General features: G+C 35.7%; 2 protein-coding genes across 4 annotated transcripts in view; one reads left to right on the top strand and one right to left on the bottom strand.

Annotated features, from left to right (window-relative positions):
• LOC126827127 (beta,beta-carotene 15,15'-dioxygenase) overlaps positions 1-18030 on the bottom strand; it is a 46646-nt gene extending 28616 nt beyond the window's left edge. Inside the window, exon 1 of the mRNA XM_050556347.1 lies at positions 17893-18030. The gene's annotated coding sequence lies outside the window, so the exon portion shown is untranslated. The remainder of the gene's footprint in view (positions 1-17892) is intronic.
• The window catches only part of LOC126828125 (protein dispatched homolog 3), a 49690-nt gene that overhangs the window by 7912 nt on the left and 23491 nt on the right, over positions 1-18287 (top strand). For 2 of the 3 annotated variants that reach the window (XM_056102492.1, XM_050557705.2), the window contains exons 1-3: positions 5854-5923; positions 7659-8536; positions 11053-11146. In XM_056102492.1, the coding sequence (XP_055958467.1) occupies positions 5907-5923; positions 7659-8536; positions 11053-11146 (989 nt within the window). In that variant the 5' untranslated portion in view covers positions 5854-5906. Of the gene's footprint in view, positions 1-5853; positions 5924-7658; positions 8537-11052; positions 11147-18287 lie in introns of those variants that run through there. The other variant, XM_056102493.1, reaches the window with a different exon arrangement.

Below are 18287 nucleotides of genomic sequence, written 5' to 3'. Positions count from 1 at the left end.
CGCAACGCACATAATACTGTAATATGACTGTATATAAACTGATTTACATTCAATGGTTTCCGTTTTTACTCCAATTTCAAAATCAGTTATGTTCGACGAAATAAACCAGCAGTGCAAATTTCTAGCGTCTGGTTATTCCAGTCTACATATGCCGTTTGATTTGGTGCAATGTGTCTAGCCTCGTCCCTCGAGTCTCTTGATACAACTGGGGCTGAAGCGTATTATGGTACACGATTCGTGTACCAATGGTAAAATGTTTATTTTGTCTTAAATATTGGATATCAAAAGCCCATCTTTTTCCGGTAAGATCACAACATGAATGTTGATTTAATTTGACAAATAAATTGTGTTTTCAATGTTGAAGATTTTGGATGATATTGAGTTAGAGACTTAGCTACTTTAAATATTGTCAATTGACTTTTATTTTTATTTTATATTTGGAAATCAGTTTAATTCACTTTTATCTTATTTGTTGACTTCTGTAGTCAATTTTAATATCAATTACTGATAAACAAAATTTCCTATGAATTCGAAATCTTTGCATGGGCAAATGTCGGTTGTTAAAGATATGGAATCACCCAGGTGGAACAGTATAGTGTGATGTCACAATGTGGATCCGAGGTATAGAGAATGGAATCACCTGGTTGAAACTGGTTTATGAGAGTCAATGACCAGGATTCGTCACCCTTCTGAACAGGATAGTCGAGTCATGGTGATTAATGATTTTGTCCAAAACACTCAATATTAACCCACTTTCTTTATTGGTGATATATTTTTAAAAAAACAACCACATTAATGATTGTCTTCACAAGTTATTAAACCTAATTTCTTCCCAATATTTATGGGTTGTTGTGGATGCTTAAAGGAGGGAGAAATGGGGTTTAACATCCACTCAGCACAAACTAGGTCATTTCGGGACTAACATATGGTTCAATTTTATTTCATTAATTTACTTGTGTGTAGGGTCTTTAGCAATGGGAGGACCCGGGAAAAACCCATAAGATTGGACAGACGACCATACCACATGTCACGTACAACTGGGGAATCGAACAACGCCACTTGACTCAATGACAGACCTAATGATGCAATGTGCAAACGTTAAACATTTGGCCTCCTGAAAGCACTGTATGGCGAATGTCTAGGGCCAGATTAAGTCCCACAGAGGCATAGCTGAGGCTATTTGCCAGAAAATTCTCTTCGTCACCCAAATTTTCAGAATTAATCAATCATTAAAGATACATTATGGGAGATAAGATAAAGATATGGCAGTTCTCGCTATAATAGTTAAAAACTAGATAGTGTAAAGGTAATTTGCTGAAAATTTCAGTCAAATTGATCCACTATGAGCGGAGAAAGAAGCGGGTGAAATTTTTGCATAGTCTCGGTCATCATTACTAAAATCATTAATATAAACAGCATAGTCTCGATTATCCACTTTTATTGATTTAATTATCAAGAGCCGTTAGCAGCATATAGGAATCTAATCCAGCCAACATCGAAGGCTAGCCTTGACATCGAGAGTTTATTATGGTCTGGATAAGTTAATTAATGTCTAATTGATAATTTAGATAACATTTCAGGCCTAAAGAAAGACTTGTAATAAGGAGATTTTGCTCTTGCATAATGCATGTTTAACTAACACGAATTTTACACAAAGATGTGGTGCTTGTTTGTTTTTAATTAATAACACAGTTACACAACAATATAAATTTACAATATGTTAACCCGAAGCCATCACCCATATGATAAACCACAAACTAGACGTCAATTGTGACAAAATAGGTAACAATATGATAAGAGAGAGGGATGGGGTTTAACGTCCACTCGACACAAACTAGGTCATTTCGGGACTAACACATGGTTCAATTTTATTTCGATCATTCGCTTGCGCGTAGGGGTCTTTAGCAGTGGGAGGAAACCGGAGGACCCGGAGAAAACCCACGAGTTTGGACAGGCGACCCTACTCCTTGTCACGTACAACCGGGGAATCGAAACCCCGCCAGTTGACTCAATGACAGACCGTATGATACAGCGCGCGCGTGCTAACCATTCGACCATCCAACCCCCCTCAGTATGATAAGACAAGAACAATGAAAAACTAATTGATTTTTAAATTAAATTTTTTTTATTTGGCATCTAACAAAGCGAGCATTCTGTGGAGCCTCCATTACCATAGTGCCCTAAACGTGCTTATTTTGTGTAATGGTTAATCCAGTATTGCGTATGCTTGTCTTTATTGGCCCAGTTGGTGCTGTGGAGTAGAACATTAAACCCCATTTCATCTCTGATAGGATGACACCAATTAAATTACGCGATAATTGATGAATTGGATACTGGCTTTAATCACCATAATGTTATAATCCATTAGTGGCATTTAGCGATTGGAAACATTACTGAACTAACACAGTTATATGGGACAATAATCACTGGTTTATTATACGCAAGCACGACATTTCGATAAGTATTAACTTATCGTTATCAACCACGATGACATTTAGTATACTAGAAGGTCTAGATACATGAATATGTGCAATGTGAAGCCATACATTATTCAAGAGCTATATCTGCCTATAGCAGGTCTTTCTGCAGGCCTGAAATGTTATATAAATTATTAATTAGACATCTATTGAAGATACATTATGGGATATTAGATAACGAGTTGGCAGTTCGCACTATAATAGTTAAAAATTAGATAATGTAAAGGCAATTATTTGCTGAAAATTTCAGTCAAATTGATCCACTATGAACCGAGAAATAAGCGATCGAAAGTTCCGCATAGCCTCGGTCATCGTTACTAAAGTCGGTACGACAAAAATCATAGTCTCGATTATCCATTTAATCGTTAAATCGAGAAGGAAAGTTATGCAGCAAATCGGATCATAATCCAACAATTTTCGCAGGCTAGCGTTGACATCGAGAGTTGATTATGGTCTGGATACGTTAATTAATGTCTAATTAATAGTTTATATAACATTTCAGGCCTAAAGAAAGACCTACAATAGGCAGATTTAGCTCTTGCATAATGTATGTTTAACATGAAAAAATCTTAATCAACTCTCGATGCCATCTTATGTGTCAGATTTTCACGGATATGAATCCGGTCTGCAGCTGAATGCTCACTGATGATTAAATCCAAAAATGGATAATCGAGACTATGTTTTTTATCGTACTGACTTTAGTAATGATGATCGAGACCAGGCCTAAAATTCAATCTTTAATATCTCGGTTGAGAGTGGAGCAATTTGACTGAAATTTTCAGCATATTCCCTTTACATTATCTATTTTTTAACTATCATAGTCAGAACTACTAGCTCTTTATCTAAACCCCCATAATGTATCTTTAATCAATTAGGCAATAAGATTAGAAGGGTTCATACATTTTTACAATCATGTTTAACAACAAAGAATGGAGAGAGAGAGAGAGAGCGAGATATCCACTTGACATAAACTAGGTCATTTCGGGACTAACATATGGTTCAATTTTTTTTTTTCCTTAATTCACTTGCACGAATCGAAACCACGGTTTGGTGTCAGATACACATAATTTACTTCTTTGGTGCTATAAAATTTGAGGCTAGTTATATTGGAAATACTTATATATACCATAAAATGTAATTTAAAAGTAATTGAAATGTAATTGACCATTACATGATTTTTATAATGTAATTAATTACATTTCAATTACTCATTACTTTTGAAATCTTCCATTACTCATTACATGGCCATTACTTAAAAAATGTAATGATTACATTCCATTACCATTACCCATTACCATTACCCCAGCCCTGAACCACGCCAGTTGACTCAATGACAGACCTTACGATATAACTCGCAGACGCTAACCATTCGGCCACCCAACCCCCTTATATTCATTACAACTGTGTTAATTCATTATAATGTTACTTATGAAAGAATCTCAATCGTCAATCATTATGGACTGTTCGAATGACAGTAATGTTACGGTTTACGTATCTTTACATGTATGTCTATACATCTATTTATTTTACAATATTGTCATTACTGAGATGTTTATTATTTGTAAATATTGTTATTACTCAGCTGTTTATTATTTATTATTATTATGTGACATAATATGGGACGGGAGCACTAATGAACTGACTAACAATCTAGAATATTTACAATTAGATGCACTCAGGACTATATGCGGTGCTGTAAAGGGTACCAGTCATAAGTTAATATATCAGGAGACCGGGTTTATATCACTGCAAGAACGACGAAGGCGACACAAACTAATATTAATGTATAAAATTTTAAATCATTTTACTCCCGACTATTTATTTAAACTTATTCCTTGCAATCAATCATATTCATACAATCTACGAAACCAAAACAATTTACCAGATTATTTTTGCCGAACAACTCTCTTCTCTTCTACTTTCATACCATCCACTATTAAAGAATGGAATAACCTTGATAATGCTACCAAAAACGCACTTACCATTTCTTCTTTTAAATCAAAATTACGAGCTATAGACAACTCTGTTCCATCTGTCTACTATATTGGTTGCAGGAAGAATCAAATTCTCCATTCTCGACTTCGACTTTCTTGCAGTGATTTAAACGGACATAAATTTCTAAGGCATATTTCGGACATTCCTACATGCGATTGCGGTCACTTTTTTGAAGACTCTGAACACTTTCTGTTAGTTTGCTCCTTACATTCAGATGCCCGTTCTCAAACTATTTTTCAATTAGAACCAGAACATCACAATATTAACTCCCTATTATTCGGCGTAAAAGATAGCTATAAGGCAACACAGATATTTAATGCAGTTCATCATTTTCTCGACATCTCCAAGAGGTTTTAAAGTCATGAATTATGAATTTAAACATTGTTGTGGCTGTGAAATTTGTATATAATGTAAATAGCCATCAAATTTCAATTATCTTGTATATTTATTACTATTATTTTGTATTTTAATGTTTGTATTTGTATACTATGGAGAGGGGGTCCATAGGCTAAGCCTGTTCCCCAATCCAAAATTTTCTGAATAAAATATTGTTTAAAAAAAAAAAAAAAAATTTGTAAACATTGTGGTTGTTTCTCAGCTGTAAATATTGTGGTTGTTTCTCAGCTGTAAATATTGTGGTTTTTTCTCAGCTGTAAATATTGTGGTTGTTTATTATTTTAATTTTTTGAAAATGAGAGTCACTTTAAAGGGACAATAACACTCTTGCTGGCTTGACAGCTCCAGAAAATAAATAATAGCCTTATTCTAAGGACTAGATGTGTTAGTGTCCTACCTGTTGTGTAAATTATCCATTAAATCCTATTTTACTTGTCCAAAGGGTTCAAAAATATATTTAAATCCAAGTCACATTTGAAACGCTTTACGTCAGGCTTTTCAAATCATTTAGTTGAATTTTTCCGATTTTTTAATTTAGGTGTGTTAAGATGAAATTTGTATCATCAATTAATTGGAATATTGTAAAATAGTACAATTTGTTGACCAGAATAAAGATTAGGACATATTATTCAGTTACAACAAGAGTGGTATTGAGCCTTTAATGTTTACTGAGTGACATTGTAATAAATATAGTAATTGTGTATCCATAAAAATGGTACCTTAATTGTGTTTACTACATGTACTTTTTAAATTTAAGTCACTTTAACATTCACTGACATTGTTATTGACTGTGTAATGAATAATCACTGTGTAACCATAAAATCGTACCTTAATTGCATTTACTATTTTTTTAAATGGGAGTTTCTGTAATGTTTACTGACATTGTTATTGAGTGTGTCATGGAAAATCTTTTTATACAGGTACAATAGGTACACACCAGGTTAGCTTATAGTAGGTACAATTATAATAATCATGTTTCACATCAGTTAAGGTCCTAGTTTTCGACATTATCCGTGCTATATTACGTAAAGAAAGGATATGGGGTTTAACATCAGGTAATGTTTTTGACACCAACTATATGCTGTAATGTCAGGAAATGATTTCTGCATCACTCGTGCTATAATATAAGGAAATGGTTTTAGGTTTAACACCAGGTTATGTTTGCTACATTAACCTGTGCTATAATATCAGGAAATGATTTTAGTTTTAACACCAGTTAATGTTTGCTATAATATAAAGGAAATGATATATGTATGAGGTTTAACACCAGTTAATGATTTCTACACCAATCCGTGCTATAATATAAGGGGGGGGGGGTGAATGGCTGAATGGTTAGCGTGCGTGCGCTGTATCATAAAGTCTGTCATTGAGTCGACTGGCGTGGTTTCGAATCCCCGGTTGTACGTGACAAGGAGTAGGGTCGCCTGTCCAACCTCGTGAGTTTTCCCCAGGTCCTCCGGTTTCCTCCCACTGCTAAAAGACCGCTACGCGCAAGCAAATTATATAAATAAAATTAAACCATATCTTAGTCCCGAAATGACCTAGTTTGTGTCAAGTGGACGTTAAATTAAACGCCATTTCTCACTCTCGCTATAATATAAGGAAAGGCTAACTATGGGCTTCTAGTTTTTTTACACTAACCTGTGCTAAAATATAAGGAAATAATATGGGGTTCAACCATAGAGGTGAATAGATACACATCCAAGGGTAAAGCATTAATTACCCTTCTAGTTTCAGTTAATTTTCTAGGGAAAGAAAGAAAGTAAGGGAGAGAGAGGGGAGGAGGAGGAGAGGGAGGTCAAACATGAGTTAATTATCCTTCTAGTTTAAGTTAACTTTCTAGGAAGAGAGAGAGATAGGAGGAGGAGTAGAAAGAAGTCTAACATGAGTTAATTATCCTTCTAGTTTAAGTTAACTTTCTAGGAAGAGAGAGAGATAGGAGGAGGAGTAGAAAGAAGTCTAACATGAGTTAATTATCCTTCTAGTTTAAGTTAACTTTCTAGGGAGAGAGAGAGAGAGAGAGATAGGAGGAGGAGTAGAAAGAAGTCTAACATGAGTTAATTATCCTTCTAGTTTAAGTTAACTTTCTAGGAAGAGAGAGAGATAGGAGGAGGAGTAGAAAGAAGTCTAACATGAGTTAATTATCCTTCTAGTTTAAGTTAACTGTCTAGGGAGAGAGAGACAGTAAGAGAGAGGGAGAGAGAGAAAGTAAGAGAGAGGAAGAGGAGGAGAGCAAGGTCTAACATCAGTTAATTACCCTTCTAGTTTCAGTTAACTTTCTAGGAAGAGAGAGAGAGAGAGAGAGAGAGAGGAGTAGAAAGAAGTCTAACATGAGTTAATTATCCTTCTAGTTTAAGTTAACTGTCTAGGGAGAGAGAGAAAGTAAGAGAGTTGAAGAGGAGGAGAGCAAGGTCTAACATCAGTTAATTACCCTTCTAGTTTCAGTTATCTTACGAGAGAGAGAGAGAGAGTTAACCTAGTTTTCTATACCAACCATGCTATAATATAAAGAGCTGTTTACACCCGGCTAAGATAGTATAATTAACATAGTTTAATAATTTATGTTATAATTATATAAGGCGATGATGAGATACAGAAATCAATCAGATTTACATCAATCATCTCCGCTGTCAACACGTCAATTTAAGGAGAGGAAAAGTTTGATTTATGAATTTAATCTTCCTGATTCTATTGTATCTATTAAAGATAATTTTACACTACATGTATTCACGACCATTCAGTATCAGCTCATTAATTGATTATATATTCCTTTACTCTTGTTTTTTTCAGTGTACATAAAATGCCGTGTTGGCCTTGGAATTCAAGGAGCAATAATGGCTATCAGCTGGTTAGCACTAATGAAAGTGAAAGTAGTGAAGTTCTGGATGATAACACAATGTTTACAGACGAGGTGATACACAGTAACCCTCCAAGCCCTTGTGGCTGTACTTGTAAATTTAAAGGACCAAGTAAATGTATATGTGTGTTCGTTTCAGTACTTGTGCTATGTTTTATGTCCGGGACGAGTCTGTTTTTAGGATGGTACAGTTGGTTCGGTTTACCTGAACAACCAGTGATCGACAAATCTATTGATGCATTCAGTATACCAAATCACGAGGCCTACATAAAATATGATGCGCTGTCGCTCGCGAAGCAGTCTGCCTCTACGCGTCATAAACGAAGTATCAAAGAGGATAGCCCAAACGAGGAACTTTCCCGGCAAAAGCGATGTTTCTTAGACGTCCAGACTGTTCCCAGATGGAAGATGCATCTGATTTATTTAGCGAAAGGTGACGATGATCCGAACATGTTTACGAAAGAACGATTAGAATTGGTCCATCAAGTTGAAAAGAAAATCGTGAGTCATCCACGATTTGGTCAGTTTTGTTTAAAAGATAAAAGTGTTGCCAGGAGCGATCCGGCCATTTCTGCTAATTCAGGATGCGCACCACTAAACTCTCTCCTGACATATTTTTTTCCGACGCGTGACAGCGGTGGTAGAATTCATTACGATGGTTTAGGATCACATATAGATGATATTCATAGTGCTCTGAAGTTTGCCATGAATCACGATACTTTTTATTATTTTGTGGACGAGAAAATCAATCGAACCTATCCGAAGAGTCGTCTGATCCGAACTGAAGTTTTGTTTGGATCACCACTTCGCGGTAAGTAATAGATAAAAATCCATGTATTTTATATAAAATTATAAATGTCCCTTATAATAATTTCTAGAGAAATTGTAACAAAAGCTAAAATCCAAATTTTAGAAGATACTTAAATTTGATTGGCTAAGCACTAAAATCAATCTAAAATTGTCCAATCAAATTACTAAAATTTGGATTTTATCTTAGTAAAAATTTCGTGAAACAGGCTCCTGAACGACAGATAAACAAACCCGTATACAACACAAACAACCACAGCTACAGTGCATAATACTTGCCAAAGTTATAGGGTGTGCTCGATTGTCAGTCTAGAACATTCCAACGAATTGACGGAATTGCAATCGAGTAACGCGGAATTAAGTCCTGTCACAGTTCTGTCAGTCCCAAAACGTGGTGTGAGTAGAATCGTGGCGTAATTAAACCTAATGAATATGTTTTAGCTGTCATGGTTGGTCATCGCATGCATTCTAGCCCAAAATCCCATTTTCACTCAATTGTCACTATTGTTGGATTTGACCGAATTCAATTCCGGAACGTTCAACCGAGTATCCCCATAGTGATTATTAAAGTAGCTAAGTCTCTAACTCAATATCATCCAGAGTTTTTGACATTGAAAACACAAATTATTTATCAATTTAAATCAACATTGATGTTGTGATCTTACCAGGAAAAGATGGGCTTCTGATATCAAATATTTAAGAAAAAAAAACCATTTTATCACTGGTACACGAATTGTGTACCATAATGCGTTTCAGCCCCATTTTTAACAAGAGACTCGAAGAACGAGGATAGACATATTTCAAACGGTAACGCCATATTTCAAACGGTAACGCCATATTCTTATCTGGAGAGCATGCCCAATAAATACTATTGGTGTAGACTGGAATAACCAGACTCTAGAGACTGCCATTCCGTTGAGACTTCTGGCAAATTTCGCCGAACATAAATGATTTGCCTAGGTCCCAAGTATAAGTGATTCAGCTCCTTTAAGCCACACATATATACATGTATATATCTGAACTGCTCAATATACATGTAAACAAACATTGCAAACAATAAACAGTCCTTTCAAATAAGATGTCTAGAGTCTATATTTTGTCAAATCCATAAAAACGCCCAATAATTATGGGGTTTAATGTCAACACAAATAAGGTCATTTTGGGACTAACATGATGCAATGTTATTTCAATAATTCACTTGCCACAGTGGTCTTTAGCAGTGCGAAGAAACTGAAGGACCCAAGGGAAAGCCATTAGATTAATCAGGTGTTTTAATGTTTTCGACACGTCCCTCCTAGCAACGATACATAGTTACAATATTTACACATATTTACAAAGTGCATAGATATTGAAAAGACGTAAATGAAATGAAATGGGGTTTAACGTCCTACTGTTCTGCTCCTATACTGGGCTAATGAAGACGGGCATACGCCATACAGTGTGCTATGGGGGAAATTTTGCCCGGGCAGCGGCACTATCGCCTACTCTTTTATCAAATTCCAACTGCCAAGGGATCTTTTACGGGCATTCCAATGTTTACATGGAACCTCGGTTTTTCGTATCATCCGAAGGACTAGACAGCTGTCCTTGAAAAGACGTAAAATTTGAGTACATGTAATGAAGAATATTTAGCAAATAAACATAATACACTCAGGAGCAGATCCAAGTGTAGTTGAGGAGGGGTACCTACTTTATTTTACCCACTTTATTATCTTGAAAACAAAACATGAACATACAGGGCTGATCCCGGACTAGTTTGCGGAAACCTACATGTAGACACGAGCACTCCCCAACATTCCTAAAAACTCCATTGTTCAATTTTCAAAAACATGATTGGATGAAAAAAAAATCAAAAATCTTGATTTTTCTTAATTTAGAATCTATTCTATCATATCTAAAGGATGGCTGAATGGTTAGTGTAGAGCGTGCACGATGTATCATAAGGTTTGTCATTGAGTCAAGTGGCGTGGTTTCGATTCCCTGGTTGTACGTGACAAGGAGTAGGGTCGTCTGTCCAACCTCGTGGGTTTTCTCTGGGTCCTCCAGTTTCCTCACACTGCTAAAGACCCCTACGCACAAGCGAATTATTGAAATAAAATTGAATCACATGTTAGTCCCGAACTCACCTAGTTTGTGTAGAATGGACGTTAAACCCCATTTCTCTCTCTTTCTCTCTCTATTTCAAACATATTATGTTACATATATGTCTGTCTAATCCTTATAAATGAAATGAAATGAAATGGGGTTTAACGTCCTACTGTTCTGCTCCTAAACTGGGCTAATGAAGACGGGCATACGCCATGCAGTGAACTATAAGGGAAATTTTGCCCGGGCAGTGGCACTACGGCCGTCTAATCCTTATAAGACATATAGAAATAGATTATACTAAAATTAACACACTTACATGCAAATAACGATATCTGTATGTGTATTGAAACGTAGCATGTTAATAAAATTCAGAAGTAGTACATCCATATAAATGTGTTAATTTTATGTCTGTCTGTTATTTTTTTTTCACAGGTTTTGATTGCTTCAGACAAATGGGAGAACAGTCGGAGTTATTCAAGAAGTTTGAAATTACTTATATAGATTTTTTATCAAAGGCCTCTACAAGGTATGTCACATTTATTTGATAGGCATTTAGTAATTGAACCAATCTGATTAAAACACAGATCCTATTTCGTTTCTTTTTTATAGTTCAAAATTTCGTTTTACTTGTCTTTACTACACTAGGATCTGGAAGAGTTGTTATCATTGACGTGTTCTGAATGGTGTGAGGATTTAGCCAATGAAAAGGTCTGTTACGGTGAGCTTTAGGCGTGTTTTGCAGAGAACTGTGGGTAATCCACTAGTAACATCAATGCTGATTGGTTAATCAAATGTCTGACGTCATAGGGTCAAAAGCCGCTTGTATGACCTCTGACGTGGCACATCGCTACAGCCGGTCAGATCTTCATGTAGTGTAGGCCATCGAAAGTATAAAAAAACGAAATGAAATATAGATCTCTGTATTTTAATCAGATTGTAATTGAACATATTAACACAAGGTACAATTTTTATGGATATACAATTAATGAGTTATAATGGCCCCCTCATTTAGTTTAGTTTTAATTGTATTTAATTGTTATTTTTGTTACATATTCTGTATATATTTGCCTACTATTTACATATTTGTATCATTTGTTTGATAAAGATGAGAGTATCCTCGTCGCTTAGTATTAAACTCAGTAATTGTATATCCATAAAATTGTTACTTGTGTTAATAGTCACATTTATTATCATACAATGTACATATATTAAATGTAATAGTGATAATAATGGTAGTGAGTCCTGATATTACGCAGAATTTCATTAAAATTAATGCTCTCCACTTACCACAAAAACACAGTTAATGTTAATAAACAGTCAAAAAAAAGATGCGTGTCTTTAATTGCTTCTTAAAACACTCAGCATAGGGCCTTCAAAAAATATTGCCATATCGATATATTGCAATTCGACCGTCCGCAATACACTGTATCGATACATTTTTATTGTATCAATATTTTTCTACTTTTATTTTGTATTCAAATTTTAGATAGACTGTTTATAAAGACTTCATAATAAGTTATTTTTTTAGGCTTTGCAGTAAACAATAATTCTGCAAAAACAAGACCAAAATTGTAAAAACAAATAAAGTGAAATGTTTATTCACATAATCAGTCATATTATAGGCTTTGCAGTAAATAATAAGGCCGATATTGCTAATCATAGATTTAATCTCTGATTCTCTGACCAGTCATATTCTATAAGCCTAATCATTGAGTTAATCATTGTTCGAGAATACCATAAAATGGGTTATTCTGGAACGTTGACTTGTACTGAATCTTTGACTAAGTCACCTCAAATATTAGTCATCTCAGGGGGGGTAGTTGAAGGAAGGATTAAGTGCATGGATATGCCATTAAGATGCGTTCAGTTTCAGTTATGCAGTTATGCACCAAATAAGCATGAAACGACATCAGTTTATTTTATCAAGGACAGCAGCACTAACTTGATGGAGTTAGGTGATAAACATTGTCTGCTTACGGTGAGCAAAGATAAGCAATCTGATTGGTTGATACTTTGGGGAGTGATAACTTTGGTTATAAATAACCTTGACTTAGTTCGATTGCGATAGCAATTTGATTGGTCAAGACTTTGGAACATAACAACTTTGCTTTTAATTGAGGTAGAATGTTTAAACTTGATGTAGATGTTCATTAGGTGAATGTCTTGACTGAGTTCAATGATTAACATTTCAAGCTAAAGCTTGGGGTTCAGCCAAATCAAAGTCTTGTCGAGCGTATCAAGCATATTTGGTGACACTTTCAAGCGATCATGTAGAGAAAAAACACAAGGCAAAGTCGACTAGAAATGACATTCGTTGCATTAAAAGAGTTTGTTACAGTCTTTGTTTCAGTTTCACACAATATTTCCAACAAAGAGATGTAAGAAATGAAAAACAGTCAAGTTCTAAGTGGGGCGAAATCAATGATTGTATTGTAGGTCTTTAGAGCTTGATAATTACAAATATAATGTTCATGTTTTTATACATGTATAATAAACAATATTATATTTAATATATCTCATGAAATGTTATGTAGTTAGCATCCAGTTGTATGTATAAAAATTGCAAAAGCATTATCTAAACGGCCAATTAAATTCTTTCGAAACATGAAATAGACACATTTTATGTTTATATAATGACATGCTAAGCGGGGGGATGTGAACAAGTTTATTAAAAATGATATTTAAAGGGCCAATCTCGATTATATTTTGGAGAATAAAACTGCTTAATTTTGTGTTAAAAGCCCTTAAAAGCCTCTACCTTTTGACTGAGCAACTAACTCAATATACGTGATACATAAACCTGTCAGTCTTCATCTGGAAAAGGAGGCTGGTGTTCCAAGCAGTATTATACGGTATCTGGATAAAACCAGACTTTTATTTTATAAAAATAATGTGCAGGTGAAATGTACCTTTTGTTATCAAGTACAGCACGTGGGCCATGCACTGTATAGACCTTGAAAGGAACGGCAATGGATTATCAGGTCACCCAACAAAAAAATTGAATCGATATCTTAAAAGGGTTACATATCCAGATAAGCTTAAATTTCCTATGTACACTTTTGTTTCTGAGACTCTGTTGAAATCTGGGATGTTCCCTTTAAATAGAAATATTGTAAGTTTATACAAAATCGACAAATAATGATAAATTCTGATGTTAATCTGAGAGAATTTTCTATTGTAGTGAAGACAATTACACCTCCGCACCTCCCCATTGTGAACTCAACTAGGTCACTTGTGGGAAATGTGACGGATAACAATTACTGAAATTAACTGTCCCAATACTAAAAATTTCTACAATACCAAAAATTTCATACTCTAATTTACTTTGTGAACTCAACTGGGTCACTTCTGGGAAATGTGACGGAAAATAACAACTGAAATTCATGGTCCCAATGCTAAAAATTTCTACAATACCAAATATTTCATACCGTTACTCTTATTTACTTGGATGTCTTTTTACATGGACCCTCTTTTTCTCCCTGCTTACACCCTACTGATCCCTTTGAACCCCAGGTTGGGAAACACATTTCTTAAGCACAATGTCACGTTTTGGTAATCTACTTCCTGTAACTGGTCCCTTTCGTCAATGATAAACAAAAACTCTTTAATCAATGATTATATGAAATCAGTGATTTAAATGTTTGATTTACAATCATATTTAGAAACTTAATTTTAATCGTTGAATAAGAGAAATTCTAGTCTACTAAGATTAGCTAATCTTGTGGATTGCCCATATCGCATGTGTACCACTGCCCCCAAGGTTAAGGGCACCATTGTGGATTGCCCATATCGCACGTGTTCCACAGCCCCCAAGGTTAAGGGCACCATTGTGGATTGCCCATATCGCACGTGTACCACTGCCCCCAAGGTTAAAGGCAACTTATTAAAGTTAGAATACATAATATAGAATTCTTGAAAACAGTATGTGAATCGTGTCAGAACATCATGGTGTACATCAGTGGTTCTCAACCTTTTTTGCCAACGGCACACTTTGGAACACATGAAAAAATAGCGGCACACCTGGCTAAATATATATGAAAAATATTTGAGGTTTGCACAAAAAAACCATGTGATGGTAAGTCGGAAGACATACGACTAGTCATAGACACATAGAATGACACAAAGTAAAAAAAGAAAAACACAGCTATGAACTTACAGTAGACACCAGTGAAACTCAATTGGGATCACCTGATTTTTCGCAATTTCTTAGTGTGCCATTCAAAATTTCGCAGCACACTTAGGAAGATCTCGCGACACACTGGTTGAGAATCAATGGTGTACATTTATGTGTACAAGTCACTGAATGTTTTCCATATAAACTTCGTACTTGTTGTATTTTTTTATTATGCTCAATGCTAAATGCCACTCCAGGCTCCAAGTTCACAGACTTAAGTTAAGAATTTACTCAAAATTATTTGCCTTATTTTAACTAAAATATAGCCCTTTATAAAACTTTTGTTGTTTTAATGTATCAAATACATCAATAAGAAACTATGTGAAAATTTTGGTGTTTCTGGATCAAAGATATTTCTTATAAACGCTGAATGAAAGTTGAGTAAATTCTTAACTTAAGTCTGAGAATACTTTGTGAACTTGTGGGCTCTTTCTCCAGCTAGAACATAAGCTCTCTCTCTCTCTCTCTCTCTCTCTCTCTCTCTCTCTCCCTCCCTCTTTCTCTCTCTCTCTCTCTCTCTCTCTCTCTCTCAGATCAGTGTTAGATATTAACATGGACCTCTCTCTACACATGTATGCCTGTAGGCTTTTCATGTTTCTATGTCACTTGTCAATCTAATAGATTAATCAAAAAATATATTCATGGTTGAGTTAGTTGGTTATATAAATCTGTGCCTTTTTTATATAATACAGTGATCCTAAATATAGATAAACTATATACATGTACTTTACCCGATGATAAACTATGAGAGAGAGATAGAGAGAGAGAGAGAGAGAGAGAGAGAGAGAGAGAGAGAGAGGGGGTTTAACGTCCACGACACAAAACTAAGTCATTACAGGACTAACATATGGTTTAATAATTTTATTTCAATAATTCGCTTGCGCATATGGGTCTTTAGCAGTGGGAGGAAACTGGAGGACCCGGAGAAAACCCACGAGGTTGGACAGGTGACCCTACTCCTTGTCACGTACAACCGGGGATTCGAAAATACACCAGTTGACTCAATGACAGGCCTTATGATACAGCATGCACGTGCTAACCATTGGCCATCCACCCCCCCCCCCCCAGATAAACTATGTACTTTACACCATGATATGTTATCATTATTAAGGGCAAGAATTAATAAATCACTGAAGCAAAATATGCCCTGTCACGATCCTCAAACAACAACCAATACATGTACTTAAAGATTCAATTCAGAAATGAGAGGAAATGGAATGGGGTTTAAAGTCCTACATTCTGATCCAACTGGGCTATGAAGACAGGCATACCGTGTGCTATGAGGGAAATTTTGCCAGGCCAGCAGCATTACAGCCTACTCTTATATCGAATTTCAACTGCCAAGGGATCTTTAACTTACACGCCAATGTATGCGTGGGGGCTTGGTTTTTCGTACCATCTGAATGACTAGACAGCTCTCCCTGTCCGGCCCTCCGTCCTGCACCACTGATAAGGGGAAACCACGCTGGAAAATCCCAGTGAATTTTCTTAGCCAATACAGGGATCGAACACACAACCTCTAGATTAGCAACTTACCCACTAAGCCACCATTTCTTCATAGTTTTTTGGACGGGATGAAAAAAATACAAGCTGCCATGTACATGTTGGCAAGCACGTAAAATACCTGTGGCAGTTGGAATTCGATACATGCCGTAGCACCTCTATCTGGGCAAAGTTTCTCCCTTGGCACACTATATGGTGTATGCCCATCTTCATTAGACCGGGGGGGGGGGGATGTCTGAATGGTTAGCTGTATCATAAAGTCTGTCATTGAGTCAACAGGCGTAGTTTCAATTCCCCGGGTGTACATGGCAAGGAGTAGGGTCGCCTGTCCAACCTCGTGGGTTTTCTGTGGGTCCTCAGGTTTCCTTCCACTGCTAAAGACCCCTACGCACAAGCAAATTATGGAAATAAAATTGAACCATATGTTAGTCCCGAAATGACCTAGTTTGTGTCGAGTAGACGTTAAACCCCATTTCTCTCTCTCTCTCTCTCATTAGCCCAGTCGGAGCAGAACAGAAGGACTTGTTAAACCCTATTTCATTTCATTTCCCACTCCCTCTTACCTGTCTAGTTTTTATGTTACAGATATGAGAGAAATTTAATATTTTTACCCAACAAATATATACCTTTCTTTAATTAATCACAATTACAGGCGACCCTACTCTTTGTCACGTACAACAAATACATACCTTTCTTTAATTAATCACAATTGCACGTATATAAGTTAGAATCTTCTTTTTTCTGTTTTTATTTTTTTATTTATGAATTTTACTTTCCAATGAATAGTACTAGTATCCCAGTAATATTATTAATCTTTTTATACCCTTTGAAATGTCTTCATATAAAAATAACATATAAATAAATTGAGTTGGATATACATACATGTATTTTAGTTCAATTGCTTAGTTCAATTCTGTATTTAATCTTTAAAAGGGACCTTTAACCTTGGTGTACGTGCTATTGGTAATGCACCACATTTGATACACAAAAGTTAGTTTAATATATGCAAGTTGGAGAACGTTCATGTCTATAATAATTTACCGAGTGTAGTATTATATTAGTATTATCATAAGGTCTCTCGATGAGTCAACTGGTATGGTTTTAATTCCCCGGTTGTGTGTGACAAGTAGTAGGGGGCCTGTCCAACCTCGTGTATTTTCTGCAGATTTTTCCCGTTTCCTGCCACTGCTAAAGACGCCTACGTACAACTGAGTTAATGAAATGAAATTGCACCATATGTTAGTCCCCGACATGGAGTAGGGTCGGCTGTCCAACCTCGTGGGTTTTCTCCGGGTCCTCTGGTTTCCTCCCACTGCTAAAGACCCCTATGCGCAAGCAAATTATTGAATTAAAATTAAACCATATGTTAGTCCCGAAATGACCTAGTTTGTGTTGAGTGGACGTTAAACCCCATTTCTCTCTCTCTCTCACATGTGTACTGAAAATTAAAATGGTTTCGCTTTAGTATTGTACCTGATGTGTGCTAAGTTAAGATAACCTGTTGGATTAACTCAATGTCAGCTTAACTTACCTGTACATGTATATAGAATACACCCCCCCCCACCCCGTCATAAATCAAATAGTCTAGTACTTACCTTATAGTAGTATAAGTACAAATGTAGTAGTAAAGATAATCCACAGGTAAAGAAACGACTCTGTCTCTAGATAAATGACAATCCAAAGGTAAAGAAACGACTATTTCTTGGGTTACATATAAATAAAGACGTTTATGAATATACCTGTTATCATATGAAATATACCTCTTGTCTTACATCACTATAATACACGTAGTCACCTGACGATATAGTCATTTATAATTTATGTGTGTACATGTAACTACGTGTATGTAGCAGGATATGTCAAGAAAAAATCTAAATAATTTTCGGGGATTTTGTGATAAAGTGCAATCTCAAATATGATAAATAAATGGAATATTGACTGACCATTGCCAATAAAACGTGCTAAAGGGATGGGTATTTCAATAGCAAAG

The sequence above is a fragment of the Patella vulgata genome, chromosome 7 (assembly GCF_932274485.2).
Source record: "Patella vulgata chromosome 7, xgPatVulg1.2, whole genome shotgun sequence".
NCBI lineage: Eukaryota > Metazoa > Mollusca > Gastropoda > Patellidae > Patella > Patella vulgata.
The sequence above is the reverse complement of the archived record's forward strand: the minus strand, read 5'-3'. Positions and strand labels throughout refer to the sequence as shown.